A 14,074-nucleotide genomic window follows, 5' to 3' on the forward strand; every position below is an offset into this window, starting at 1 on the left:
TTCATGTTATCTCTGGCTTTCTTCCTCTTTCCTAGGTATTTGACATCTTGAAAGTGAGCATCACTTTCCTTATTTTGCAGCCAATATAATGGGACTAACTCTTATTGAAAACTCCTAGAGATCTTTAAACGTATTTTTAAAAATAAATAATCCTTTTGTTTCCTTTAAAAAAAAAAAAAAAAGCCAAGAGATTTTCATGTTAGTAACTGTTTGCATTTTCTTGGCATACATGATTTATTGGTAACAATTTGTGCTTCTAAGCCTTAAATCGAAATAGCACATATTGATCTGGTACAATTGCACACATCATCTGCTGTGGTATCTGACATTGGGCTGTGGAACTGTTAAACTTTTGCTATGGAGAAGCTAGATGAGGTTGGAAGAAGGTTCTTTTAAATGAAATGCTCTTGTTTCCAGAGACTGTGTGCATGTTGCCTGACTCACATTCCTCTGTTGGCCTCACCCGTATCTCTCATCAGATAGCACATGCCAAAAGAAAGGAGGAACATGAATTTACTAAAATTAACTTGAAATTTGTGTTTGTTCTATATATTCTAAATGTTTGACTTTTTATTTTTTAAATGTAGCTAATGCTGCCTACCTTGGGGGCCAAGAAATGATGGAGGTGGTGAAGAGAGATGACGAAACCATAAAGGAGCATTTATGTAAGGTAATCACTTTAGTGCTGTAAGGGGATAGATAAGAAGTAGATGGGCAGATATATTTATGAGGGCAAAGGACTAGAACTAGTTAGAATCTGTAAGACTTTAAGGGTTTGTAGAATGACACAGAGTTCTACTTCCAGTTAAAATTGAAATTATCCTTGAAGGTTGCGTAGAGAGTAGTAAAGCTGATTGCATAGTAACTTAAATATTTTTTATCACCTGTTTTTGTTGAATTAATTTTAGAATCAATACTTCTCTATTTTGTCAATACATTTTAGCCTCTCTAGGCCTTCTACTGAGAAAACTCCATAATATTTATAGAATAAATGAATTATGTTGGAATATAAATGAAACAGTAGAAAATACATTATATGTTATATGACCTCATGACTAGTGAGCCTTTCTTATTCTCTAATGTATTAGAGTAGGAATGTCCTGCTCTGACCCTAAGATCAGTTTTGTGAAATATTCAACATTTGGGAGTTATTCTGCAAATACACACATATTTGGAAGCACCAGTCTCTGAAACTATAAGACTAGGGTTTAGTATATATGTCTAAGGTCACCCTAGAATTTGAATGACTGTGGTACTCCTGTGGCATCATTTGTCTGGCTGTCCATTCTGAGTAGGACAGAGCTGTACTAATACTATAGCCACTAGCCACATGTGGTTATTTGTGGCTAGCCTTAATTGAGATGTGCCATAAGTGTAAAACACACATTGGATTTCAAAAGTTTAGTTCCCCCAAAAGCAAAATATTTCATTAATTTTATATTGATTACCTGCTGAAATGATACTACCTTAGATATAGTGGATAAGTAAAACATATTATTAAAAATAATTTCACCCATTCCTTTATACTTTTTTAAACATTGTAACTAGGAAATTCTAAAATTGCATATGTACCTTTCTTTTATACTTCTGTTGGACAGCACTAACCTTGAACTTTACAATTGGTGCTGAACTATGACACCTGCTGAAATGATCCCTGCTCAGTGGCAAACTCTCACAGGACTCAGGAGCAATCCACAACTGAAATACGAGACAACCCACTGGACTTAGAATGTCTTTATAAACCTTGATACATTTGACTTAAACTTTTCTACCTTGTTAATTCTTAATTCCATAACCTCCCAATACAATTATCTTAAAACAAGAAATGTATATGTTCTTAAAATTTTTTTTTAGAATATTTAAAATATTCACCCGTAGAGGACTTTTGAAAATGCCAGTGTGTTTTTGTCTCATGGCCATAGTAGTCATCATATTTCTAAAATAGCAATTGGCTAGAGATTGAAATTTGGAAACCAGAAGGAAGCCCTCACTAGCCGAAGGGAGTGTGCTGGGGCTTCAGGGGGGCCCTCTCTCCGGGGCTTTCAGCTACTTCCAGTCACTGAGCGATGTGAAAATACAAGAAAAACAGTATTTTATTTTTCATTTAAACTATAAGTGAATCTGTTTCAAAAATGCATTTAAGTTCTTCCAGGTTGGGAGTTCATAAAAACAGCTCAACTCTCAGTTAATAATAAGACTGGCAGATGCTCACTTCCAAAATTCACACTTGCTGAACGACTAGACCCATCATGGGTCAGAGCCTGCCTTACCACCTGTGGAAGCCAGCTGCTATAAAATACTCATCATTTCTGGATTCAGCTTGTGTGTTGTGCTCAGAAAAAGGTCAAAGAAAGGTGCTAACTTATTCCTGTCCTAAGTGAAATCCATATGCAAGTGTAATCATTCCCAGATAGAGGACTGTTCGTGGTAATTATGTCAGGACTGTAAGTTTACTGAAATTTTATGGGGGAAATATGGGGGTATAATGGTAGATGGTAGACATTTCAAGGTTAGTATTAACACACAGTCATAGGACTAAACTTTTTCAACTCCAGGCAATAGTTTTGTTTTTGAGATAGCGTTAAATGTACTTGTAGAATATGGGGAAACAAAGCATTGTTTCATTTAATCACGCAAAACTACCTTGCAGTTAATTCATTATCCTTTCCACCAGCAAAATTCAAGCCCTCCACTAGAATAACACAATTACAGCTCCTAAGTGAAACTAGGTACAGAGAGACAGGAAGTTTATTGCAACTTTTTGTTTCTGTAATAAAAAGAGGAAACATGCTGTAATTTAATATTGGTAGAAGTTGAATCAACATATGTCCCAATCTGCTTGAGAAAATAAGGAAACTTAAAAGTGCACATAGTTCTAGGAAGATAATGGGCATTGCCTCCTACCTTCCAAACACCCCCAATAACTAGTCAAACTAAAACCAATGTCCAGGATTAGAAGTATTCCTATTTAGGTGTCTTAATCAAGGATATTCGTTCCCATTTCCACCCAAACAAAGGCATTCAGAAACTGCAGAACTATCCAGGACTGTCCAGTGTGAATAGTCGTCGAGCCACACATTTGTTGAAAAATCATTTCCTATATCTCAGTATTCAACTAAAAATAGTTCTGAAAAGTACATCTTTGTGCCATCCAGCCAGAATGTCATAGGAAAGTTAGTCTAAGAATAAGCTTTCTACTGTATCATGCAGACAGTTTTCTACTTCTTTCTCCTCCCCAAGAGAACTATCATACCATAATCTGCAGGCTTTGGTTCTAAATCCAAATTTTCTACCACTGGATTTCCATTTGACACAGGAAGAGAGCTTTTTATATGCTTGAGGAAAATGGGCATTTTTAGCTCTAAAAGATCTGTTGGGCTGATTATCCTCCTTCTGAGGTCCAGTGACTTTATACACAGTATTGGTCATAAAGTAATTTATTTTATTAAAATAACTTTTCTTTCCTGGAGCAAATATAACAGACTCATAGTTGTTTCCAAAGGAGTATACCATGGTTTATGGCATCATAGGTTATTTCTTTTTCCTTTTTTTGTTTTTTTGAGACAGAGTCTCGCACTGTCACCCGGACTAGAGTACAGTGGCATGATCTCAGCTCACTGCAACCTCCACTTACCAGGGTCAAGCAATTCTCTTGCCTCAGCCTCCCGAGTAGCTGGGATTGCAGGTGCCCGCCACCACACCCAGCTAATTTTTTGTATTTTTACTAGAGACAGGGTTTCACCATGTTGTTCAGGCTGGTCTCAAACTCCTGACCTTGTGATTCACCCACCTCGGGCTCCCAAGGTGCTGGGATTACAGACATGAGCCACTGAGCCCAGCCTATAGGTTATTTTGTCATTTAACTAAATCCTGCTTGTCCAGTGTCATCCCCAAGAGGCCTTCCCAGTCCTTGGTTTTGGTTAGATGTCACTTCCTATGTAAAGTTACATTGCATTTATCACACAGTTTTTAAACGATCAGCCTTCACCTTTCCCCACTTTGAGGTAAGAAACTGTGTCTTCTTCATCTTTACATCCCCTAGGGCCTAGCATAATTCATACCTGGTAAACAGTCAATAAATATGTGCTAGAGAGATGGATGGTTGGGGAAGCCATTAATTAGAGTGTGGATTCTAAATCTTTTTTGTGCCATGCATCTCTTTCGCTCTCATAAAGTTTTTGGATTCTACTCACAATGATGTTCTTAAGTGCATAAAATATACAAGATTACAAAAGAAAGAAGTTGTTGGATAATGAGATATAATAGCAGTCAGAATTACTTTTTTTAAATTTGTAATGATGAGTATAAATAATTTTTTAGTTACCTTGAGCAAGTTAGTGTGATTTGAAAATACTTACCATTTTTATAGATGACAAAATATAGGCATTACTAATATTATGGCTTGTTGCCTGTATTCATAATTGAAAGAAATACTAAATTTTGGTTAGAGATTAACAAAACTAAACATGTAAATGTTTCCCAAGTTCACATAACCCCTCCTGCAAACCCCTGCACCTGTACACCGCAAGCAAAGAAGCCCTGCATTAGAGAAACTAGAAAGGGTTAGGTAGCATGATGTTGTGGCTTAGGCACTGGCCTGAGAACAAGAAGTCATGATATGCCACACTAAAGAGACTGTTTTGGGGAGCTATAGAAGGATCTAAGCATGGGGGTAACAGGGTGACAGTCAAAACATTTGACAACCATGTGATATAGGCATTGACCAATCAGAATGTATGCCAGCTATGAACAGCCAGTTCAGGGGCACTAGTTCATATCAGTTAGCCCTAGTGAGACTAACAAATGAGAGGGATTATTTTGAGGGAAAATGTGTGGTATAATACTGGAAAAGGATGAAATATGAGTTGGGGAGCCTGTTTACAAGGCTTTTGTAAGAACTAAGGCATTGGGATTGAGGATGGAAAGATTTAGGAGATAGAATCAAAGGTATTGAGTACTCACAGGATATCGGGGAATGGAGAGGAGGAATCTAAGATTATTTCTCTGTATCTGGACTTGGTAATAAGATAGGGAATATGGGAGGAGAAGCAGCAGCAAGTTATGGGAGATGGCTGAACAAGTGGTTCATTTTAGTACTTGTATTTGAGATGCCAGTGGGACATGCAAGTGGATCTGTGTCTGGCAGGCCCTGGATGTATGGGTATAAAGCTTAGAAAGGTATTTGGGGCTGACTTTTGATGGGGGAGTGATGAGGCTGTAGTTAAAGCCAGGAACATGGGTAATAGCAGCCTAAAGAAGTATACAGAATAAGGAGAGAGGACTTCTAATGATTGATCGTTGGGGAACCCAGCTTAAGGGTTGAGAGGAAGACAAGGAGCCAATGAATGAATAGGATGGGAGGGGAGGTAACAAGGGTGGGAATGAGAACCAGGATGAAATAAACCAAAGGAAGAGAATCAACTGTGCGTTTTCGCCACCCCAGTCCCAGTTTGTCTGGAAGCCTCTGGAGTATTCTCTGTTTTATGAGGCACCTGGTGTGTCGGAGGCAAGTAAGAGGTCAGCACTCCCTTGTTCTGTCACTGTTCTAAGCCATAAGGGATGCATGTCTCATTCATTGAAAAGTGAACTCATGTTTGGTTTATAAACTTGAAGTTTTCATTTCAAACTCACTTAGGGGGGAAATTGTAAACTGCCATGACCACGTTTGGCCCAGGCTTATGGAAACAGCTGGTGTGTGCTACTGCCAGACTGAATCTGAGCATCACTATCAGTAAGTAGGAATCTGAAATTGTTCCAAAGAGAACACATGGAGTGCAGCTTTCAGATGACGTTAGGCAGTGGTGGAGGGGCTGCCTGCAAGGTGGTGCTGCCCCTGTCCCCAGAGGGCCAGGCTAGGCCTACAGTGTGGCTTGGGAAAGGGGCAAGTGTCCTCAAGAACAGGAACTCCTCTGCTATTGCTCTCTCCCCATTCTTCGTAGCCTGCCTTAGCCCAGAGATGTGTGTTGCCTTTGGGAGCAAACCTTGTATAGTTGTTTGCAGATTGGGGCATGCAAATCCTTCTGACATGCACACGTCCTGCCGGGTGCAGCATAGGAAGTGCTCCCTGGACCGGCTCACCAGGACTGCCTTTCCGCCAAGCCTCGGTGTTCTGAAACGGATTGTGTTAGTTCTGCCTGTTTAATTTGAAGCCTGTCCAGAATGTCCTAATCATCCTGAAAATAGATAGGTTTGTTTTTATCTCAGTATTTTGACCTTGAAAGCTTTATTTGGGCAATTCTGTTAACACACCCTGCGGTTCTCCAGTGGAGCCTGGTGACTGAGGGAAAGCAAACGTGCTGGAGAGCCGGGCTCCCAGAGTCTCAGCCGAGCTTCAGACACCAAATCCATCCTTGCTCATGACCCTGCGTAAGTTACTGGACCTCACTGTGCCTCCTTTGTTCATCAATACAATGGTTTAGTAATAGTATCTAGCCTCATACAGTTATTCCAAAAATATGCTATAATTCAGACCTTGTAATTCAGACCTTATAAGAGTATCCATGCTGGGCACAGTGGCTCACACCTGTAATCCCAGCACTTTGGGAGGCCGAGGTGGGTGGATCATGAGGTCAGGAGTTCGAGACCAGCCTGGCCAACATGGTGAAACCCCATCTCTACTAAAAATACAAATATTAGCCGAGCATGGTGGTGCATGCTTGTAGTCCCAGCTACTTGGGAGGCTGAGGCAGAAGAATTGCTTGAACCTGGGAGGCAGAGGTTGCAGTGAGCCGAGATCATGCCACTGCGTGGGCGACAGAACGAGACTCTGTCTCAAAAAAAAAAAAAAAAGAAAGAGTATCTGGAATGTACTAAGCATTAAATAAATGTTTTTATTACTATTACAAAGTTAATTATAGCCTAGTTATGCTTCTGAGTACTTTAAAAAGATTATTTGCCTAACTGTTCCTCCTCTCACATCCCCTTTTCAGATATTTTCATTGTGTTAAGGAAAGGTGTTAGTGATGCTGAGTATGTGGCCAAGAGACCCTAGAATGCCCAATGCCATTCTAAATAACAGCCACCACTCTGCATAAGATGCCTCAAGGAGCTGTTGTATAGGAACCATAATGAGGGAAAACACAATAGTACTTGATTTTTACCAAGACTTGGGCCCATTATTCTAGTCCAGAGAAGTCTGATGAACTGGACTTGGCCTTTCTCTCAGTTAGTTGAGTAAAACCATTCCAGTATATCTGCCCCCTTCTTGGGGCACAGATCCAGGGAAAGACAGAAACACAGGAGGAGACTGGCGCCCAGGGCCTCTTACTTTGCCGGAGGGCCTCGCCAGAGGAAAGCAGAGGCCCTGGGTTAGCGTCTCACTGCAGTCTCACATGAGAAAGAGACAAGCCAGTCACTCAATGGCCTCGTGGCTTGTATGTGGGAGGGAGAGGATCCTGGCCCTTTACATCTTAGCCACACAGAAAGGAGAGTGCTGCTCTGCACACCACTGTATACGCAGATGGTTGTTCCAGCTATTGGAGAGTGAGCCACACAGTGCCCCATGGGACCTACTCCTCCTTTGGCGCTCCTATTCCTGCTGCTCCCCTCAGAGAGAAGCAGGGTTCGTGGGCCGGAAGCATTTGTGTTTTCACCTCCATCCTCAGCCACTTTTTAAAAATCTTTGGAGATTTCCGTTCTCATTTTCTCACGAATGGTAATTGAGCCAGTTAGGAATAAACAGAAGAGAGGAAACAAGGTAACTGGAAAAAATGAAGTCCCTAAACCATCTCCCTTTCTTTAGCAGTTCTGCAAGTTCCTAAAAACAGGGGCTCAGAAAGACTGCAGTGAAATGTTGACACTTTGCAACTGCCTGTGTTCCCAACAGGGATAAGATTTTTAAGTAACTGAAAGGAGATGCTTATATCACAGAATTGGTTTCCTTTAACATTGCAAGATTGGGGCTTACATGTCTTTGACTCTGAAGGGAGGGGAGAGGTAGAAACCTGCTGCTGTCATCCAGACTATCTGGACTCTCCCCAGAAATGGGCATGCATTGGAGGACCTAACAGTTTATATCCTGAGCCCGGGAAAGCTGCAAGGGGATGAAAACAGAAGATAAAGGCGGGTAGGGGGCCCTAGCTGAGAAGTAGGGGGCCTATATGTGTAGGTACTAATTTGATCCCTTGGTATGCAACCGACTGCTTTATATCTGACCTTTTGCTTTTTTCACAAACAATGAAACAAGCAAAAAACCCGTTCTAGTGGGAATTATTTCAAAGAAGGAAAGAAAACCTGGAGAAAGCAGGAATGACATCTTTTTCTTAGACCTCTGGAAGAAAGGCCGAGAAGATAGATCTCTCTGAGCATCTGCGTCACTCCTCTTTGGTCACTGTCTCTGGTGCTGGCTTCCTGGTTGCCCTGCCATGCAGTGTAAGCTGCCAGGGAGCTACAGCTGTTTATGAAGTGCTAACAGAAAGCCTTGCATTGCTCAGAAAAGCAGTGGGCATTACCTTCACTGCTGCAGGAACCCACAGGCTCACCCTGTGAGCCCACCAGGAAGAAAAGTAACTCCCAGAGTGTCAGTGTCTTCCTTCATTTGGAAGATGCTCAACCAAGGATAGCCAAAGGGCACTATAGCTTAGGCTCTAGGTCTCCTTTATGAGGAAAAGTAGGTTTTATTATAAAAGTAGAAGCAGAGAATCCACTCCAGGAGCTGACTGTTAGTGGTGGCTTGCCAATAGGGTTGTGCTTCACTGTTTATTTGGTTGGTGACTTACCTTCTACCCCATCTGTCTTTCTCTGCAATCATGTCTGGGGAATACGACATATACATTTTTTAGAAAATGGGTAAGTATATGGTAAAACAACTTTGCTTTAGATTGTAAAAAATGTTTAATACTTATGTATTTTCTGAGCCTGACTATGTCAAAAGCAACTTATCAGAATAGAATATCTTTTCTCGAAGGCTGATTTAAGGTCATGTGGATTCTTTTTCCTTGACCAGGGCACAGCTCCCATGCCAGCCCACCCCACTATTGCCCAGTCTGTGTCGAGGAGCTCCCTTTGTCCTCACCTGTAAAGCAGCAGCCTTTAAGAGTTCCCACTATGTGTAAAGCACTTGATATACTTTGTTTTCCAGTCCTCAGAACTAGCCCACTGGTAACTAGTTCTGTCTTACTTTACAGATGAGTAAACAGGCACAGGGAGGCTAAGTAACTGGTCCAGGGTCACAGCACCAATAAATGGCAGAACCAAGATTCCAGTCCAGGTGGATATGGCTCAGTGACCCGTACAGTCTTAACACTGCACTCACTGCACTACGCTCTTCTGGCTGCATAAGGAGCTTGAGTAGTTTCATAAATTACTTCAGAATAATATAAATAAAATTACTTTACCACACTGTGATATAAAGACATTACGAGAAGCCCTTTCACTCTCAACGTTTACCACCCTGCTCAGGCCTGCACTGTATTACAAAACAGGCAGCCCACAAATTGACTACCTGAAGTAGTCTGTGCCAAGGGCTCATGAAACGGAATTTCTCATTGGAAACATTTCAAGTTGTATTGATGAGATCTCGTTTGTACCAAACTAGACTTTGTGATGAATTATGACTTAAAGAGCTTCTAAAATTCAGTTTATCCATAAAGTTAACAACAACTATATATATATTTTTTCTATATATAAATATATATGCAAAACAAATATATATGCAAATATATATGTAAAACTTTCATTTTATTAGCCCTTTTATTCCTGTAATGCCTGTAGTCCTACTGTCCTATTGAATAGACAGAAATAATTCAGATAGATATTTTTATTTGTGGCTTTTAAAATTTTTATTATTTTAAGATGTTGCTATGTCACTGAAAGTGAGTTTTGTTAGTTATTAGCTAAATCATAAGATGCTTTCTAATATTTCTTTGTTCGTACTATAAGTCCGCTATTAGTAATGCATAAAAGCTCACAACTCCACATGTATACTAAAACAAAGCTTTGTTCACGTTCACTCCCTCAGGGCAGAATTTGGGTTTTCATGCTTTGGGGTCCTGTAGGGCTTTGTCCATACCTCTGTCTGCCTGTTGTGTTTGAGAGCCAGTTTATACAGGCCTGTTCTCTCACCCAGTCTGTGAGCTGCTCCAGGGCAGAGACCGTCTTACACACTTCTGAATGTCAGCCACTTAGCCCAGTACCAGATATGGGATAGATTCAGAGTCATTTTTGGGGCAACTCATTTTAATCTATCAGCTTCAGTAATTCACTGTCCAAAAGTACCCATTTGTAGACCCCCAAAAAGTGGAAGAAAGAGAAAACACGGAGGAGAAAGGACAAACATGGGGACAAGCTGCAGCAACCTGCAGGGATATTTTAGGAGGGACGTGTCTCCTTAGGCACACACTAAAGAGTTAAAGGGAAGTTCATCTATGAGCAAAGAGACCATAGTAACCATAAATCCACTTTCCTGCAGAAAACACAGGAGGAAAAGCTAAAGCGTGGTTCTGGGGAATCAAAATTTAGAACTGAAAAAGTTACATTTTGTGCTTAATAGAAAACAATGGGTTACTTAACATGACAATTTGGAAACAGAAAAGTTTCTATCACAATGATGTATACTTTTTATCAACTCTCATGAGTACCAAAACAAGTGCTAAGGAGAAATACACTACAGGAAATAATTTATTTTCTTCTAAACCTTTGAATGTAAACATCCTGCTGATTGCCTGTGATTCTTTGTTAACAATACCAGTACTTTCACAGCGGTTATCACCCCCATGACACACAGTGCCTCAGAAGAGCTACATAGACTGTGAGAAGGCTTTAAATAAAGGTAGTTAGTTGGGAAGGCTGGGTGCTGTGGCTCATGCCTGTAATTTAACTACTTTGTGAGGCTGAGGTAGGTGGATCACTTGAGCCCAGGAGTTGGAGACCAGCCTGGGAAGCATAGGGAGATCTTGTCTTTACAAAAAAAATTTAAAAATTAGCTGAGCATGGTGGCATGCAGTTGTGGTTCCAGCTACCCTGGAAGCTGAGGTGTGAGGGTCACTTGAGCTCAGGAGATCAAGGCTCCAGTGAGCTGAGATCACACCACTGCACTCTAGGCTGGGCCCAGAGTAAGACTTTGCCTCAAAATAAATAAGTAAATAAAAATAAAGATGGCTGGGTTAGCTCCTGTTGACAACTCTCACACTCTGTTAGTTTTCATATCCAGTTTAAGACCTGTCAGTTGTCAGGTTTTGTGTTTTTATAACATGGGTCTATTTACTGGAATTGTAAATAGTAGCAAAAGGTACAGGTTAGGAATGTTGTCTGTGGATTTGTAGCCCAGCTCTTCAATGCAGAATTGCTTGAAATAAGCAGGTTAATCTTGCTAAGCCTCAGTTTCCTTTTCTGTAAAATATGGGTACAATACTTTCCTTAGAGTATTGTTGTGAGGATACAACAAGATAATACATGTAAAGTGCTTACTTAGCACAGAGCCTGGCCATTACTCTCAGCCCATCAGCTCATCATGTTGCATTGCGATTCATTTTTACATACCATTAAATAAGAGTATGCACTGTTAACCACTATGTTTTTGGTGTCCAGTTGTTTCTCTTTCTTTCTACTTCACCCCTCCTCCCCCATCCCCCGCCAGTGCCACCACACACTCCATACTTTCTCATTTTCCTGTCCAGGGCTGCAGGTGCAGAGTCCTCTGGTCAGATCTATTGCCTGTGATTTATAATTTATAGGGAAAAGGAAGTATCTCAAGCCAGTGTACGTAAAGGCATTAGATAACCACGTGTTTTACTTGTAAGCCAAGACTTTCATAGGAAGCCCTTTAGAGAATATAGCCTGAAAAAGAAATAGTAAAAGAAAACAAAATTTTAAAAAATGTGAGCCCACCATCATCAGTTGGGCGTTTAACCGAATGGGGCCCACTTCAAACGGTTAACAATTGTAGAGAATTGAGAAATAAAATCAGATAAGCATACGGGAGGTCTAGACTCCTCACTGTTCTGCTGTCTTGAACACTGACACCACTCTTTGTTGAGGTTCCCAGCACATGCCTTGGACATGTGCCCCATAATTACTTAGACATATTTGTCTCTTGATACCCCGAGGTGGGTGTCAGGTCCCTTAATCCATGTTGATCACCCCTGCTCAAATCACTGCTTTAACTGCATGCACAGGGATGCTCAGTGCTGAGGGCTCATCAAGCTGGACTTCTCATTGGAAGCATTTCAAGTTGTAATTGCATCACAGAAAAGTAAATGGTACGTTCTTCATGGAAACAGTCTGAAATGTCAGGCAGAAAGCAACAGTGGTGCGTAGTGACGCTCTTCTTGTCGAGGAGACTGTATTAGATGAGGTCTTTTCTATCTGGCTTTCCTTTAAGCTGACTGCCATTATCATAGGACTTCACACTGTAGCTTGTACTGGAGTGAGGGTCCTAGAGTAGCTGCCTCAAGGTCCAGAGATTTTGAGGCGAGAGCATGCCCTGGAGCAGAGGAACAGAACTGATGGGCATGAACCCAAGTCTGACTTTCCAGATTTCTCAGCAGTGTTCCCTGTTCTGAGGAAGTGCTGAGTTAACTGCATAGCGACTGTTCCTTATCCTATTTCCTGAATACAATAGAAAAGATTGCTGGTGGTAAGTGTAGGGAGTAGCTTAGAGAGAGCCTAATGTTGTCAGCACTATTGGTAGATAATTGATACCTGCAAATAGTTTGTACTCTTGACAGTATTTCAAGGCAAAGCTATAGTAGGGTAGTTGCTGAGAGATCCTGGGAAACTTGTTTTTCTACTACTGGACAGGATGGTCTCCCACTGTTTGTGAGGTTGCAGCATTTTAGAGCTATGGAAGGAGCTGAGACCAGGAGGAAGAACCAGGCAACTGCTAGGCCCTCACACTCTCCAGGAAACAAAAGAAGTTCTTACTCTGCTAAGAACCATGGCAAAATGAATTTTGGCTTTAGGGGCTTTGGAATGCCCGGAAATGGTTGGAGTAAGGAAAAGTAGGAGAATGTGAAGAATGAATTAAGTGATAAATCTGTAAGTTGCAGGCCCTCTGCAGCGTGCAAAACTGGAACCCCAGGTAACAACCAAGAAAACCTCCATGAAGCTGGAATACTGTGCAGTCATAAAAAAGAATGAGTTCATGGCCTTTGCAGGGACATGGATGAAGCTGGAAACCATCATTTTCAGCAAACTAACACAGGAACAGAAAACCAAACATGGCATGTTCTCACTCATAAGTGGGAGTTGAACAATGAGAACACATGGACACAGGGAGGGGAACATCACATACCAGGGCCTGTCGAGGGGTAGGGGGCTAGGGGAGGGACACCATTAGGAGAAATACCTAATGTAGATGACGGGTTGATGGGTACAGCAAACCACCATGGCACATGTATACCTATGCAACAAACCTGCACGCTCTGCACATGTGTCCCAGAATTTGAAATATAATTTTAAAAAAAGGAAACCTCCATGAAGCAATTCACAGTAAGTCTGCTACTTGAGGTTTACTTGTTCATAATTTACTCTCTGGAGTAAATTTTTTCCTCTATAAAGTGTTTTTAACGAACTCTCTCTTTAAATATTGGTTAAGACATCATGTTATTGTAATAAAGACCATTGTTTTTGTAAGATCAGTCTCATCTGTCCCATATTCAGGTCATGGATTTAATAATTGATACACTAAAACTATCCAGTAAGCAATAACGCCTGTTTCCCCGCACCCTCTTCCCCCACCACTTGATCCCCTCCAATCCCTCTTCCTGTTGTGGCCAGAGCGGTTTTCCTGACATAGGGACCTGAGCATGTCACCTCATTGTGCAGTCTTTTTTTGCTTGTGGACTTCAGGATAAAGTGCAACCTCCTTGGCGTGCATAGAAAATGCTGTCCATGACCTCATCCCTTTCCGCCTCTCCAGTCTTATCTCCCACCACCCTATATTCCAGCCATGTGGAATTCCAGTTCCCCACACATGCCATGCTCTTTCAAGCTTTGGTTTGCTTGGTCCTCCCCCCACAGTGTGCTTCCCCAGCTTGAAGACTCAACTCTGGCATCAACTCTGGGGCATCTTTCCTGCCCACCACTTCTGACCAGCTGTGCCTCACCTGAGCTCTCAAATTGTTTTGTGTACATG

At 41.3% G+C, this 14,074-nt stretch overlaps 1 protein-coding gene across 5 annotated transcripts in view; it reads left to right on the forward strand.

The window, feature by feature from the left end:
* LDAH (lipid droplet associated hydrolase) overlaps positions 1–14,074 on the forward strand; it is a 151,858-nt gene that overhangs the window by 134,715 nt on the left and 3,069 nt on the right. For all 5 annotated transcript variants that reach the window (XR_013402435.1, XR_001438945.3, XM_015111773.3 and 2 more), the window contains one exon: positions 588–670. Coding sequence is in view for 3 of the 5 variants with exons in the window: in XM_015111773.3 (XP_014967259.2) it covers positions 588–670 (83 nt within the window). In the remaining 2 variants the exon portion in view is untranslated. The remainder of the gene's footprint in view (positions 1–587; positions 671–14,074) is intronic.

Source organism: Macaca mulatta, chromosome 13 (genome assembly GCF_049350105.2).
Source record: "Macaca mulatta isolate MMU2019108-1 chromosome 13, T2T-MMU8v2.0, whole genome shotgun sequence".
Lineage (NCBI taxonomy): Eukaryota > Metazoa > Chordata > Mammalia > Primates > Cercopithecidae > Macaca > Macaca mulatta.